Source organism: Acanthisitta chloris, unplaced genomic scaffold (genome assembly GCF_000695815.1).
Source record: "Acanthisitta chloris isolate BGI_N310 unplaced genomic scaffold, ASM69581v1 scaffold22702, whole genome shotgun sequence".
Lineage (NCBI taxonomy): Eukaryota > Metazoa > Chordata > Aves > Passeriformes > Acanthisittidae > Acanthisitta > Acanthisitta chloris.
In genome coordinates, this window is record NW_008660206.1 from 14,935 (window position 1) to 27,621 (window position 12,687).

At 49.1% G+C, this 12,687-nt stretch overlaps 1 protein-coding gene across 1 annotated transcript in view; it reads left to right on the forward strand.

Annotated features, from left to right (window-relative positions):
• MXRA8 (matrix-remodelling associated 8) overlaps positions 1-12,687 on the forward strand; it is a 15,222-nt gene that overhangs the window by 1,710 nt on the left and 825 nt on the right. The window contains exons 2-9 of the mRNA XM_009069744.1: positions 4,091-4,111; positions 4,712-5,020; positions 6,021-6,122; positions 7,795-8,253; positions 11,407-11,565; positions 11,711-11,741; positions 12,272-12,348; positions 12,484-12,561. Of these exons, the coding sequence (XP_009067992.1) occupies positions 4,091-4,111; positions 4,712-5,020; positions 6,021-6,122; positions 7,795-8,253; positions 11,407-11,565; positions 11,711-11,741; positions 12,272-12,348; positions 12,484-12,561 (1,236 nt within the window). The remainder of the gene's footprint in view (positions 1-4,090; positions 4,112-4,711; positions 5,021-6,020; positions 6,123-7,794; positions 8,254-11,406; positions 11,566-11,710; positions 11,742-12,271; positions 12,349-12,483; positions 12,562-12,687) is intronic.

Sequence of the window (12,687 nt, forward strand, 5' to 3'; positions counted from 1 at the left end):
TCCTACCTGCAGGGAGGTGTTGGAATTGTTGGGACTGGATGGGGTAGTTGAGGGCTCTGCAGCCCTGACATCCCTTTTGAGGGTGGAAGACTCTGCTGGTGGGAAAGTTGTCCCAGGAAGCCTTTAAAAATAAACAAACACAGAGATTTAGATAAAAGGCCAGTTCAGAGCCTGGTTTGACCATCAGTTGGCTCGGAAAGGGAATCTGGTTTTACTGTGAAGTTTAGTCCTGCAGTGCCAGGCCAGTGGGGGCAGGTGGTGGAGAAGACTAGGTGGAACTGTGCTGCTCTCTTTGAGATGAGCCCAGATGTTTTTCCTGGTTACTGGTCCGTGGGGTTTAAACAAACTGGCTGCCAGAAGAGAGCTGAGCTCATTTGTTTAGCTTTCACCTTGCTGCTGCTGCATCCTAAGCCATTACAGCCTCCTGGACACAGGATCAGCTCCCTGAGGAGTCAGGATGGAGCCACTGCCATTCCCCACAGGGTTTGGAAACAGCATGGTGGCACAGGCTGCTGGTTTTGCAATGGTTGTGTAATGGCTCTGCAGAGACCACTAAACCCCCTGGATAGACAATGGGATTTGTGGGAGAAATCAGGAATCTCACACACACAGATTCCACAAAGAGCATGTCCTTTCTGTAGGACTAGACCATCCCTTGGTGCCCCTAACTTAAAGGTGATGCCACTGCCTTTCTCAAAAGGAAAAAGCAGCTGAGGCAGACGAGACAGTTGAGAAGGTGTGAGATGAGTGAGCTTACTGAGGCAAGTGGAGTGTGAACCTCCCAGGCTGCTGTTTCCCCACACACCTGGTGAGCTGTGACATTCATCTCTCCAGTGTCTTCTTTATCCTCACTCTGCTGGCACTGGTGTCCAGGCTCTTCCTGAGGTCAGCAGAAGCTCTGCAGGTAGAGCTGCTGTTGTCACATCCCGTGGAGCATGTGTGTTTGCAGTTTCCTATTCAGCTCTGGTAGCCTTTCAGCTTCCAGTGTGAGACAGGGTCTTGCAGCAGCTCCTGTGCCAATAGCTGTCCCTAGGAGGACAGAAGTGATGGGATTGTTCCAGCAAGACTCAAAGGACAGTTTTCTGTTTGACCTGCTCCAAGAACACTGCTTAGAGAGCTCTGAGTCTTGTCTTTCACAGCCTGAGGCTTCTAGTTTGCTCACAGTTTCTGTGGCTTCGTTCTTTTCTTGAGAAGTGGATGGGATTCAAGAAGTAAGAGCTGGCTCTGCCTTTTACAAGGGATTAAGAAATGCTTTTGCAGGCTGCTTTCCTCTTCCTCTATTGTGGGACCACAGAGTACCTCTGGGATCCTGCTGAGTCAGCACAGAACGTGTCAGGGGACAGCACGGAGATGTCTGCTTGGTGTTTTCTTTTTGTGGGGACAGCACACAGAGAGATTATCCATCCACTTGGGGTTTTAAACTGGAAGCCACAGTGAGTTCTGTGTTGACAACTCTGAAGGTATTTGGTGGGTTTGATGCCCCAGGTCCTGAAGTCCTGGGATTACACAAGTCTGAGCTTTCACTAAGTGAAGAATTACTGTTTGGTTTCACACTTGCAGGTTGGGAAGTGTGACTCACCCAAATAACTGTTTCCAGTGCACCCCAGTCCTGTAGCTCCCAAGCTGTCAGCTTTACTGGGCTGTGGATACCTCTGTCTTTGCTCAGTAGCTTTGTTCAGAGCAGGGTCCCATAGCAGGAGGACACTGAAAAGGGAAAAAGTCTTATTCCTTCTCTCCCTGCTGCTCTGTGTTCAGGTTATTGAAGGTCAGTTGGTTTAAATTCCATTTTCTCCAGCCATAGAGACCAGAGACATTCCAGATTCCTTAGATTTCTGAGTGATCTCATTTACAGCTCTGTCAAATCAGTTTGAGTCTTATCCATGCCCTGATGGATGTGTGCAGATTCCCAGCATGACAACAATCAGTTCATCCCCCTCTGTCTGGTGGAGTTTCTGTGCCTCTTGTCCTTTCTTTCCCTTCTAGAACTTTGCTCTTGGCTGCAGTGTCACTGTCTGTTTGATATTTGCACCTACCATTTGATTCTGGATGATCTCCCAGGGCAAATTTCACACCCAAACCTAATGTCCAGAGTGTGTAAGTGCACAGACATGCAGTGAGAAACCCTTTCTCACAGTCTCTGTGCTCAGCTCCAACACAGCCTTTCACTGCTGCTTCATCTGGGGTGGGTTTTGTTGTGGTGCTCTTGTCACTGCAGCCTGGGGCTCTCCAGCTTTGTGTGGCAACTCAGCAAGGCAAAATAGTGATAAGATGCAGGTAGGGAATCCACAGGCTCTTTTCCCAACAGAAAGCAGCATCTCCTGATCCCTGAGGGGCAGAACTAGACAGACCCTGGTGTGTAACTGAGCTCCTGAGGGAGCTGCTGGGAGAAGCTTAAAGAGTGGGGGGGAAAAAGCTGTTCCAACCCACAAGACACAAACTTTCCTTATCTAGCAGCTGTGACACTACAGACAACCTCAAAACTCCTTGTTTTACAGGGAATTGAGTTTGGAAGTGCTGGAGAAATGCATGTAGCCAGGAGGGCTCCAGCAGCCTCACCTGGCCACAGGTGGGTTAGGGCCAGGATGGTCCTTCCCATGGCAGCAAGACCAGCTAGAAGGTCCAGAACCAGGGGCTGGTGCTGTTGTGGGTTTAGGGCTGGGCCAGGCTGCTGAGCAGAGCTGTTGGATGCCTTAGTGGATGCCTTTGCAGTCATCAGCTTTACGATGCTGCATTTGGGCTCAGTGGTTTTCACATTAACTTGCAGGAGGAAAGGAAAGCAGTAAATGCATTCATTCCTCTGGCTGAGCCAGGAGAGGATGTTTCTGTAGCACCAGATCAATTTGCTGTCCATGCAGACATCCCTCTGAGCACACAGGTCACTGCTCTTGTGGTCACACTGAGTTGTTCCCTGGCCACAGGGCAAACAACACCCGTTCAGACACATCTGATTGCTTTGTCACACTGATATACCAGGGGATGCTGCTGTGCTGGGACTTGGGTGTCCTGTCACAAGTGAGACTGCAGAAAGCTGAGTTGGTGCTGTGAAACAGCTTTGTATCATTCCTTTGTGTTTGTGAGCTAAATCAGAGAGAAAAAAACACAGAGACAGAGCCTGGCAGCTTACTCACCATCAGGCATTTGAGTCTTGTTAGGAGAGACCATCAAATGGTGAAATTATGATGGCTCTTTCTTATATCCAGACAGCACAGACTTTGTCCAAGGTTTTATTTTTTTCTCTTTGTGGTGCTGAGAGTGTAAATGTAGAAAAAACACCTTCCATTTGGAGTGTCTTTGAGCTAGCAGTTCACAGTGTTGCTCAGTTTTGTCCTCTCCTATCCCTGCCCAGTGTTTTGTGATAGGAAAAGGGAAGTTTATTCTCAGCCCATGCACTGGGGATGTGCTAAAATAGCCCCAGTCTGGAGTTAATTAGTTCTCTTTGGAAATTCATCCATCCCAAGGCTAAAAAAACCCAACCAGCCTTTGTCTGCAGGACATTGTGCCTCTGACATTAGCAAGACAAAACATCTAATGATCTTGGTGCAACCCATTTGGGCTTGAGTGGTTAGAGTGATGAATTATGGCATTGTGCTGGGAATCTGAATCCTGCCCTCAAAACATGATGCCAGGAGACCTTCTAGACCCCTCCTACACAGAGCAAGGGGGACTAGACCAGAGAAATGCAGAAACAAAGGCATTGGTTCATCTCTTGCAAAGTTCTTCCTGTGTGGAGCTGAGTCATGGGAGTTGGAGAGAGCTGCAGCTGCATCCAGAGCATTGCAGTGGTAAGTGTGCAGGGCAGGAATGTGAGCAGGAGGCTCTGGGATGTGTTTGCCCAGCAGAGCCCTGACAAGAGTGTGGAGTGAAACAGCCAGGTCACATCACTCCTGATTTGACAGGTGACCCAGCATAGTGCAGAGTTACAGATCCATTACTGCCACCATCAGCTTTGTAGGAGTTTGGTTTGGAGTCTTGGGGATGAATGGGAGGAATAGATGGATCACAGAGGAGGTGTCTGCTGACTTTGAGTGTCTTTGTAGTGGTTTTCCCCTTTTGTTTTCAGTAACATTCTCTTTCTTTTCTGCTTTGGCAGGTTCTGTGTGTTCATATTCAGGTGAGTGACATCCTTGGAACTTGTCTGGTTTGGTGACCAGGAGATGAAATGAAGAGGGACCCTGATTCCATGGCATGCATTGGGGGTTTAATTGCTAACTTCCATGGATGTGAACCTTGTATGTTGAAGTGTGATACTGCATTTCTTTATCAGGAAAAGGTTCTTCCCCCAGAGGTATTTGGGCATTGAACAGGGTTAGGTTGGATATTAAGGAAAGGTTCTTCCCCCAGAGGTGTTTGGGCACTGGAACAGGGTTAGGTTGGATATCAGGACAAGATTCTTCCCCCAGAGGTGTTTGAACACTGGAACAGCTCCCCAGGGCACAGCCCCAAGCCTGACAGAGCTCAAGGAGTGTTTGGACAACACTCCCAGGCACATCATGGATTGTTGGGGGTGTCCTGTGCAGGGCCAAGAGTTGGACTCTGCTCCTTGTGGATCCCTTCCAACTCAGGATAGTCTGTGATTCTCCATGAGAGTTCTTTGTGTTGCTCTTGCAAGTCACATCCTTTTGGTTGGAAGGTGTTAGGAGATTCTAAGACAGATCTGAGTGTCTTCTTCTCCACCGTTAACCTGGTAACTCCATTTGCTCTTTGCTCCCAGTCCCAGCTGATGCCTCAAACCCAGCCAGTGTGGTGGTGTCTGTGTTGAACATCAGTGCCCCCTTGGGCTCTCAGGCCTTGCTGCCCTGCAAGAGCCACCGCATGGTGTGGACCCAGGATCGCCTCAACGACCGCCAACGCGTGGTGCACTGGGATGTCTACAGCACCTACTATGGGGACAACAAGATGGAGAGGCTGTGTGACATGTACTCAGCTGGGGATCAGCGTGTCTACAGCTCCTACAACAGAGGGAGGATATTCATGCCTGAGAATGCCTTTACAGATGGCAACTTCTCCTTGGTCATCAAAGGTACTCAACCAGCAGCTTCTCTGCCTGTGCTGTCTGCAGAGTGGAGGATTCATGGCTAACTTAGCTTTGTGGTTCTCGGTGAAACTGGCACTTTTGCAGCATGTTTTCTGTGAATAAATAAATGTCTGTCTAATGAGAAATTCTCAGGGGGAGTTTCTTCATGGAAAGGGTTGTCAAGCATTGGAATGGGGATCCCAAGGAGGGGGTGGAGTCACCATCCCTGGAGGTGTTCAGGATATGACTGGATGTGGCGCTTGGTGCTCTGCTCTAGTTGGTGATGGCCTGAAGTTGTGTCAAGGAAGGGTTAGGTTGGATATTAGGACAAGGTTCTTCCCTCAGAGGTGTTTGGGCACTGAACAGCTCCCCAGGGCAGTGGGCACAGCCCCAAGGAGTGTTTGGCCAACACTCCCAGGCACATGTTGGATTGTTGAGGTGTCCTGAGCAGGAGTTGAACTAATTATCCTTGTGGCTCCCTGCCAGCTCTGAATATTCTGTCATTCTGTTGGGCTTGATGATCTTGGAGGTCTTTTCCAACCTGAGTGGTTCTGTGAGGTTCTCTGAAGCTCTGGCAATCGTGTTTTCTTTGCTTTTGTAACAGATTCATTTTGAAAGAGAATTTGTAACAACCTGAAAGCCACTTGGGCTTTTTGTGGAGCTTTGATTGTGTTTCAGTTCCTGCACTATAAACACTCAGTGATCACTCTTCCTGTGTCTGCTCTCAGCTAAACTCAAATCAGCTTTCTCTTTCCATCTGTTAATACAAACATCTTCCTCACAAGAGCAAATAAACTGAATATGTTATTATATTAGGTGAATCAATTATTATATCAGATAAGATGATTTGTCTCTGTTTAACCCACTCTGGTGAAAAGGATGGATTAGAACTCTTGTCTAAAGCTCTTTTTGCATCCATACAAGGATTTGGGAAGCTGTAAATGACTTTGTAATCATTGTCTGTGTATAAAACATTCAATTTCCCTTCTTTTCCCTGCCCTACCAGGTGTTGCAGAGAGTGATGAAGGCATATACTCCTGCAATCTTCACCACCACTACTGCCACTTGTATGAAACTGTGAAAATCCAGCTAGGCATCACCAAGGAAGGTAGGTGAGGCTGATGGTGTTCCTTTTGTGAGGGACCTGGGCTGGCAGCTGGAGTCCAGTTGCCACCAGGACTCTTGGATTCACAGTGTGCTGGTTCACTGCAGGCCTTGCTTGCTGTTCTCCCTGTGTCAGGGGACAGTAGGGTGGCTGCAGGGTCCTGCAGGTTCAGGGCACAGGTGCCACAAGAGGCTTGGGAAGCATCAGCAGATGTGGTGCTCACTGTGCTGTTTGCTGTCCATTTCCCTGAGCTTCAGAGACTTTATTCAGGGTGTGTATTTATGAACCTCTCTCCTTTCTTGGCATGTGCCAAACAGTGCATGGAGCCAGTTAAATGTTTACTCTGGTCAGCCCAGTTAGCAAATGTCCTGTTGCTGCTCCAGCAGTAGAACATCCCTGGTAAGAGTCCATCATCACTCAGGTTAGCCACAAAGCTCTGCCTTGTGCATTGGCTGCTGAGCTTGCCCTGAGCAGTCTGTACTTAAAAACCCACCTCAAGTCACCACACCTTCAGTGCAGCCCTGAAAGCAAACTGCTGGCAGCTGCAGTGTGTGCCACCCATGCCACACAGGCACCACCACCATCTCATTTCAATCAGCCTGACAAGTGAAGCTGCTGGGGCTGGTTGTGCTGGGAAGCTGTTGGAGGACTGGGTGGGATAGGAGAGAGGTCCATCTCCTCTGCTGCTGCTCTCACAGCTTCAATGCAATAAAAACACCCCAATCTGCTCCTCTGTGTTTTGGTTCTCCTGTTAGTCCTTCTCAAGAGCAAAATCCAGAGCAGTTCTGCTCCAACTCCTCCAGTAATTAGGGCGTTTGTGGGTAGAAAAGCATTTCCTGCCTGGAGGATTGGGATGCAGCATATTGAAGAGCCTCGTTCCATTCTTAGTTTGTGGAGAGAATACACTTCCTGCTTTCTGCAGCAGGAGATTAACTCTCAGTTAGAAGGAGAAGAAATTGGCCTTGCTTAAAGCACTGACCAAGGATGTAGAAGATAAAGCTGGATATAACCTCCTCAGGAAGGGAAGTGGAGGGACACTGAACTCTTCTCTTTGGTGACCAGTGGCAGGACCTGAGGGAATGGCCTGAAGTTGTGTCAGGGGAGGGTTAGGCTGGTTATCAGGACGAGGTTCTTCCCCCAGAGGTGTTTGGGCACTGAACAGCTCCCAGGGCAGTGGGCACAGCCCCAAGGCTGACAGAACTCCAGGAGTGTTTGGACAACACTCTCAGGCACATGGTGCATTGTGGGTGTCCTGGGCCAAGCATTGAACTAGATGATCCTTGTCCCTTCCAACTTGAAAATTCTGTGATTCTCTGTGGTTCTGTATCTCTTTACTAACTGCTGAAGGCAGTGTGAACAGGCCCTGTGGCACTCCCAGGTTCCTGGAGACTTGCAGGGTCTGAGAGCACCCTTAGGTGTGCCTGGGTGTCCTTAGGTGTGTGAAGCTGCACTCCAAGGCCGTCATTGAACTAGATGATCCTTGTCCCTTCCAACTTGAAAATTCTGTGATTCTCTGTGGTTCTGTATCTCTTTACTAACTGCTGAAGGCAGTGTGAACAGGCCCTGTGGCACTCCCAGGTTCCTGGAGACTTGCAGGGTCTGAGAGCACCCTTAGGTGTGCCTGGGTGTCCTTAGGTGTGTGAAGCTGCACTCCAAGGCCGTGTTGTCTCCACAGCTGAGGAGGTCAGTGAGTACTGGGACGGGGAGAAGCCTGTGATCGTGGCCCTGAAAGGCAGCACAGTGATGCTTCCCTGCGTGAATCGTGACCACATCTGGACAGAACGGCACAGTGAGGAGGAGCAGCAGGTGGTGCACTGGGACAGACAGCCCCCAGGGGTTCCCCACGACCGCGCCGACCGCCTCATCGACCTCTACGCGTCCGGCGAGCGCCGCTCCTACGGCCCTCTGTTCCTCAGGCAGAAAATGAACATCACCGACACGGCCTTCGCCCTGGGGGACTTCTCCCTGAGGATCTCAGAGCTGGAAAGTGCAGATGAAGGCACTTACTCCTGCCACCTGCACCATCACTACTGTGGCCTGCACGAGCGCAGGATCTACCGAGTCTCCGTGACGGAGCCGGTGAGGGAGAAGAAGGTGGTGAACCTCACAACTCACAACATCGCTCCGGCTGTAGGTGAGTGCCCTCTGCAAGTGGCTCTCCTGGTTGGGGAAGAGCTAAGTATCTACAGTTGCACTTCTGGGCTCTGAAGAGCTCAGCCAGCCTGGCTCTGTGTCTGGGCTCAGATGTTTCCAAGCTGTTTCCATGACCTTGGTCCACCTGGAGCTGCACACAGGCCATGGCAGTGAGGGATCCTGTGCAGCAGGAGTGGAGAGTCCCATCCATCAGGGTCAGTCACCTTCTTGCAGTGCTGTGAGGACATCAGGCCAGCTTCTGTTTTCTTTGCTCCAGGGCAATTGCTTGGAGAAGGTTGTGTGGAGACCTCAGAGCAACTTCCAGGAGCTGAAGGGGCTCCAGGGATGCTGCAGAGGGATCTGTGTTAGGAGCTGCAGGGACAGGACAAGGAGGAATGGGGAGAAATGGGAAGAGGGAAATTTAGATGAGATCTTAGGCAGAAGTTTTCCCTGGGAGGGTGGTGAGACACTGGCACAGGTTGCCCAGGGAGGCTGTGGTTGCCCCAGCCCTGGCAATGTTCATTCCAGGTTGGATCAGCCTTGATCAACCTGCTCTGGTGGGAGATGTCCCTGCCCAGGGCAGGGGGTTGGGGCTGGATGTTCTCCAAGGTCCATTCCAAGCCCTTAACACACTATGATCCAATCCTGCAGTGCTGACAGGCCCTGAGGCAAAGGAGCTGTTCCTGCTCCAGGCTCCCTGTCCTCACTGCTCCCACGGCTCTGGAGAAGGTGTGTGCAGGGGGTTGGTGCTGCTCTGCCTTTGCTGTTACAACATGTCACTACTGTGTTTCTTTCCCCTTTGCACGGGTGTTTGTGCTGTGCAAGATGCCAAACCATGCAGGACCAGGAATTTCCCTCCACCCTTCAGCTTTGCTTTTTTTTTTTTATGTGTGTGTCTTAAACCAATTTTCATATTTTCCTCTGCAGTGAGCTCTCATCTGACAGCCTGTCCAAGCTCCAACCCATCAGGCTTTGCTCAGGCTGGAAAAGAAAATAAAACCCCCCCAAGTTTAATATTATTTTAAAGTCTTTAGGGTATAGTTCTTGATTAACATTTTAAAATATTCATTGTGGTTTAATATTTATTGCCTGTTTAATATAGAATTTTGATTTGCTTCATACATTTTTAACCAGACCTATTCTTCTTTAGAATTGGCTTCTGCAAGTCACAGAAACCTTAAGGCTCTCCCATGGGACTGAGGTTGGTGTCCAGAGAGCCCAGACAGGGCTGAGGAGAGGCTGATGTTGGGGCTGAGCTGACAGGGAGCCCAGGACACACAGACCCCACTGCTTTGCTGCAGCCCTTGAGCATTATCCACATCACCTTGTGTAGATGGAAACTAGATCTTGTTTGCAGGAATTTATTCCTCTCTTTCCTGGCTGTTGTTGCTGAATTGTTCCCTACCTGCTCAGAGGTTAGATGGAGCCTACAAGTAATTTAACCTGCCAGGGTTGGCTGAGTTTGCCAGCAGTGCCCTGAGTGCTGGAGGAATTTTCCTCTCTGGGAAAAGCCATTTGCAGTGTCCAAAAGAGCAGCCTTGGAAGAGCTTTGTCCCCTCTGGGCAGTGAACTCTCAGCTGGGCTGAGAGCACCACACACAAAAATGTGCTGAGTCCATGGGAATGTGCAAGAGATATCCAGAGTGCCTTTTCCAACCCACTGCTGGGATGTGCCCTGTTGGTGTGTAGCAGGAAAAGCTGAGGGATTGCCCCATTCCATGGAAAACTGGTTGGAATTCTTCTGGGGAACAGGACATCAAGCCAAAATGAACCATCAGGAGATAACAGAAACAAAAACAATGAGCTTTTTCAGCAAGCAGCTATAGTTTCTGGCATTGCTGCAAGGCCTGAAGCCATTTCCAGACAGGAAATTTCATCCTGTTTGGAATTTAAGCAGGAGCTCCATTCTGCTCTCAGGCTCAGGGTGTAACTAGTGTTAGTCTACTAACTCAGAGCACTTTTACTCAGCGTTTGCTTTGGAGCAAGGAGTTGGAGAATGGCATCACTCAGATCTGCTGCTGGCATTAGCAAACAATATCTCTGGTCTCACAGTGCTTTCTGTCCCCTCTGATTTGATTTTATTGTTGCTGGGTTGGTGTTTTCAAACACTGGAAACAAACTCCCTGCCAAACTGGGCCCAGTCAGTGTGCCAGCACTGCCCAAAATGTCAGCATTCCTCACAGTAACATCTGGTACATGGGGCTGTGACTTTTGGAGGTAATTCCCCCCATCCTTCCCCTTATTCCCTCTGACTGATTTGCTGGGGGAACTCCCCAGGGAATGCTAAGTCAGAACTCCCTCCTGGTCCTTGCCTGATGCTCTGTGAATGTTCCATCAGGGGATGAAGGTGCCATTTCAGCTCTGTTTTGAAAAGAAAAAACCTCTCCCAGCACATTCTTATGGGTTTCCAGTCTGTGCCTGGGCTGGATTTGTCCATTCCTGTGCCTGTTGCAAGCAGAGCCTTCACTTCCTCTTTATATGTGTAAAACATTGACCTATTTATTTGAGATCTACAAAAATGTTCCACGTACAAGTCTGGGACCTCCTTTTTCCCCTATGCTGTGGAGCTGAAATGCTGCTGCACCCATAGCTGGAATGGAATCTTGGCCTTTCTTTATGGGATTTTTTTTTGGGGGGGGCTTTATTTACTTTATTGATTTTTTTTTTTTTTTAATTTGATTTCAAAGGAATCTCATTCTATGGCATTGAAAATTCCTCCCACCCTGTAAATTAGAAGCCTTGGCAGGGAGGAGCTGCTTCATACTTTGGCTGCCTGGAGCTGGAGCAGTGTGGGGTGTGTGTGTTGTGAGGGACCCAGGGGAGGGTTGTGATACCCTCTGAAGGTTTTGGGACTGGTTTGGTGACTTCTCTCTGCACTTCCCCTCTGCAGTGAGCAAGAACTCCCTGAGGCACAGGCAGCAAGAAGGAATGTGCCACTGTTCATGCTCCCTACTCCTGGGAATCATGGGCTTGGGAAGAGCACAGGCATCTGCCACCTGCCAGAGGTGCAGTGTGGTGTAAATCAAGCAGTAATTGCCTTTTACTCTGCAGCTCAGAGGAGTTTCTCACCTCTCAGGTCCAGGAATGAACCCACACATGAACCTGCTTCGGGTGCCAAATACAACGATCAACCTGTTTTCCTTCTTTGCTTTCAGATCCAAACGTTGTCAGGGGCCACAATGTCATAAATGTCATCATCCCTGAGAGCAGGATGCACTTCTTCCAGCAGCTGGGCTACATCCTGGCAACTCTGCTGCTCTTCATCGTCCTCCTCATCGTCGTCGTCCTCGTCACCCGCAAGCGCCGGCAGAGAGGTGAGGGCCAGGGAAAACCATCCCTGTGGGGATATTCCTGGGGCAGCAGGGGGGATTCCACAACTAATTCCTGCAGAACACTGTGCTCAGGGCAGTGATTCTCTCCTGGATGCAACTGCTCATTCTGTTCCTTCTCCCTGTTTAGGTTATGAATACAACGTGAAGAAATATGGAGAGTAAGTATAAGTACAGAGTTTATTACCTACGATCAGAATGTGTCAAAATGAACTGATGGCCCCAACCCTCAGCTGAGGATCTGGTTAGGAGGGAAAAGCAGAAGGAAAAAATGGTTTGTAGGGTTGATTTGGCAATTCGTTTCCTCTTATTCTACTTTGGGAACTGGTTTCACAGTTCCAGGTTTCTGTGGGATGTCATTAGGAGTTGGTGTTGAGGAGTAATCCACAGATGTGGTGTAAACCCTCTGTGAGGTGAGGTCAGCACTGGGGTTATTACACCTTGTGAAAGTGGAAGAGATGGGGAAGTTCCAGTACTGATTGGCTGGTCCTTGTTCTAAACTCTGGACAAACACATGGGGAAAAAAGACATCCAGGTATATTGCAACTATTCACTGTAAATACAGCAAATAGCCACTGTAAATTAAACAATCTAAAGTAACATCAGAAAAATCTGTTGTGAAAAAGTGTGAAAGGAGCCCAGTGGTTAAAGCATGTGACAACACCATTTTCCACTGCTGTTCCCTTTTCAGAAAGGATGTGAATCTGAAAGAATTTACAGTAGACACAACAGATCTGACTCCACACAAAAGTGAAGACATCAGGCTGGGTAAGTATCAGCTACTAACCATATCCCAACTCCTCAGAGGTGCCAGACCTAGAGTAGAAGGCCTGAGCACATCTGTCTTCCCTGTAAAACTATTTCCATATTCTGATGTCTGAATGTTGCTCCTCCCTCACACAGATTACAAAAACAACATCCTGAAGGAGAAGGCTGAGCAAGCCAGAAGCTTCCCAGCAAAGAACATTGATTTAGACAAAGGTAATAATGACTTGCTTGCCCCTAATTAGTGCCTGGAGGAACCTTCTGATGGGCAGCAGGAGGGAGGGACACAGTTCAGCACTGAGCTGACCAAGCCACAGCTTGAGGAATGATAAACACCATGGC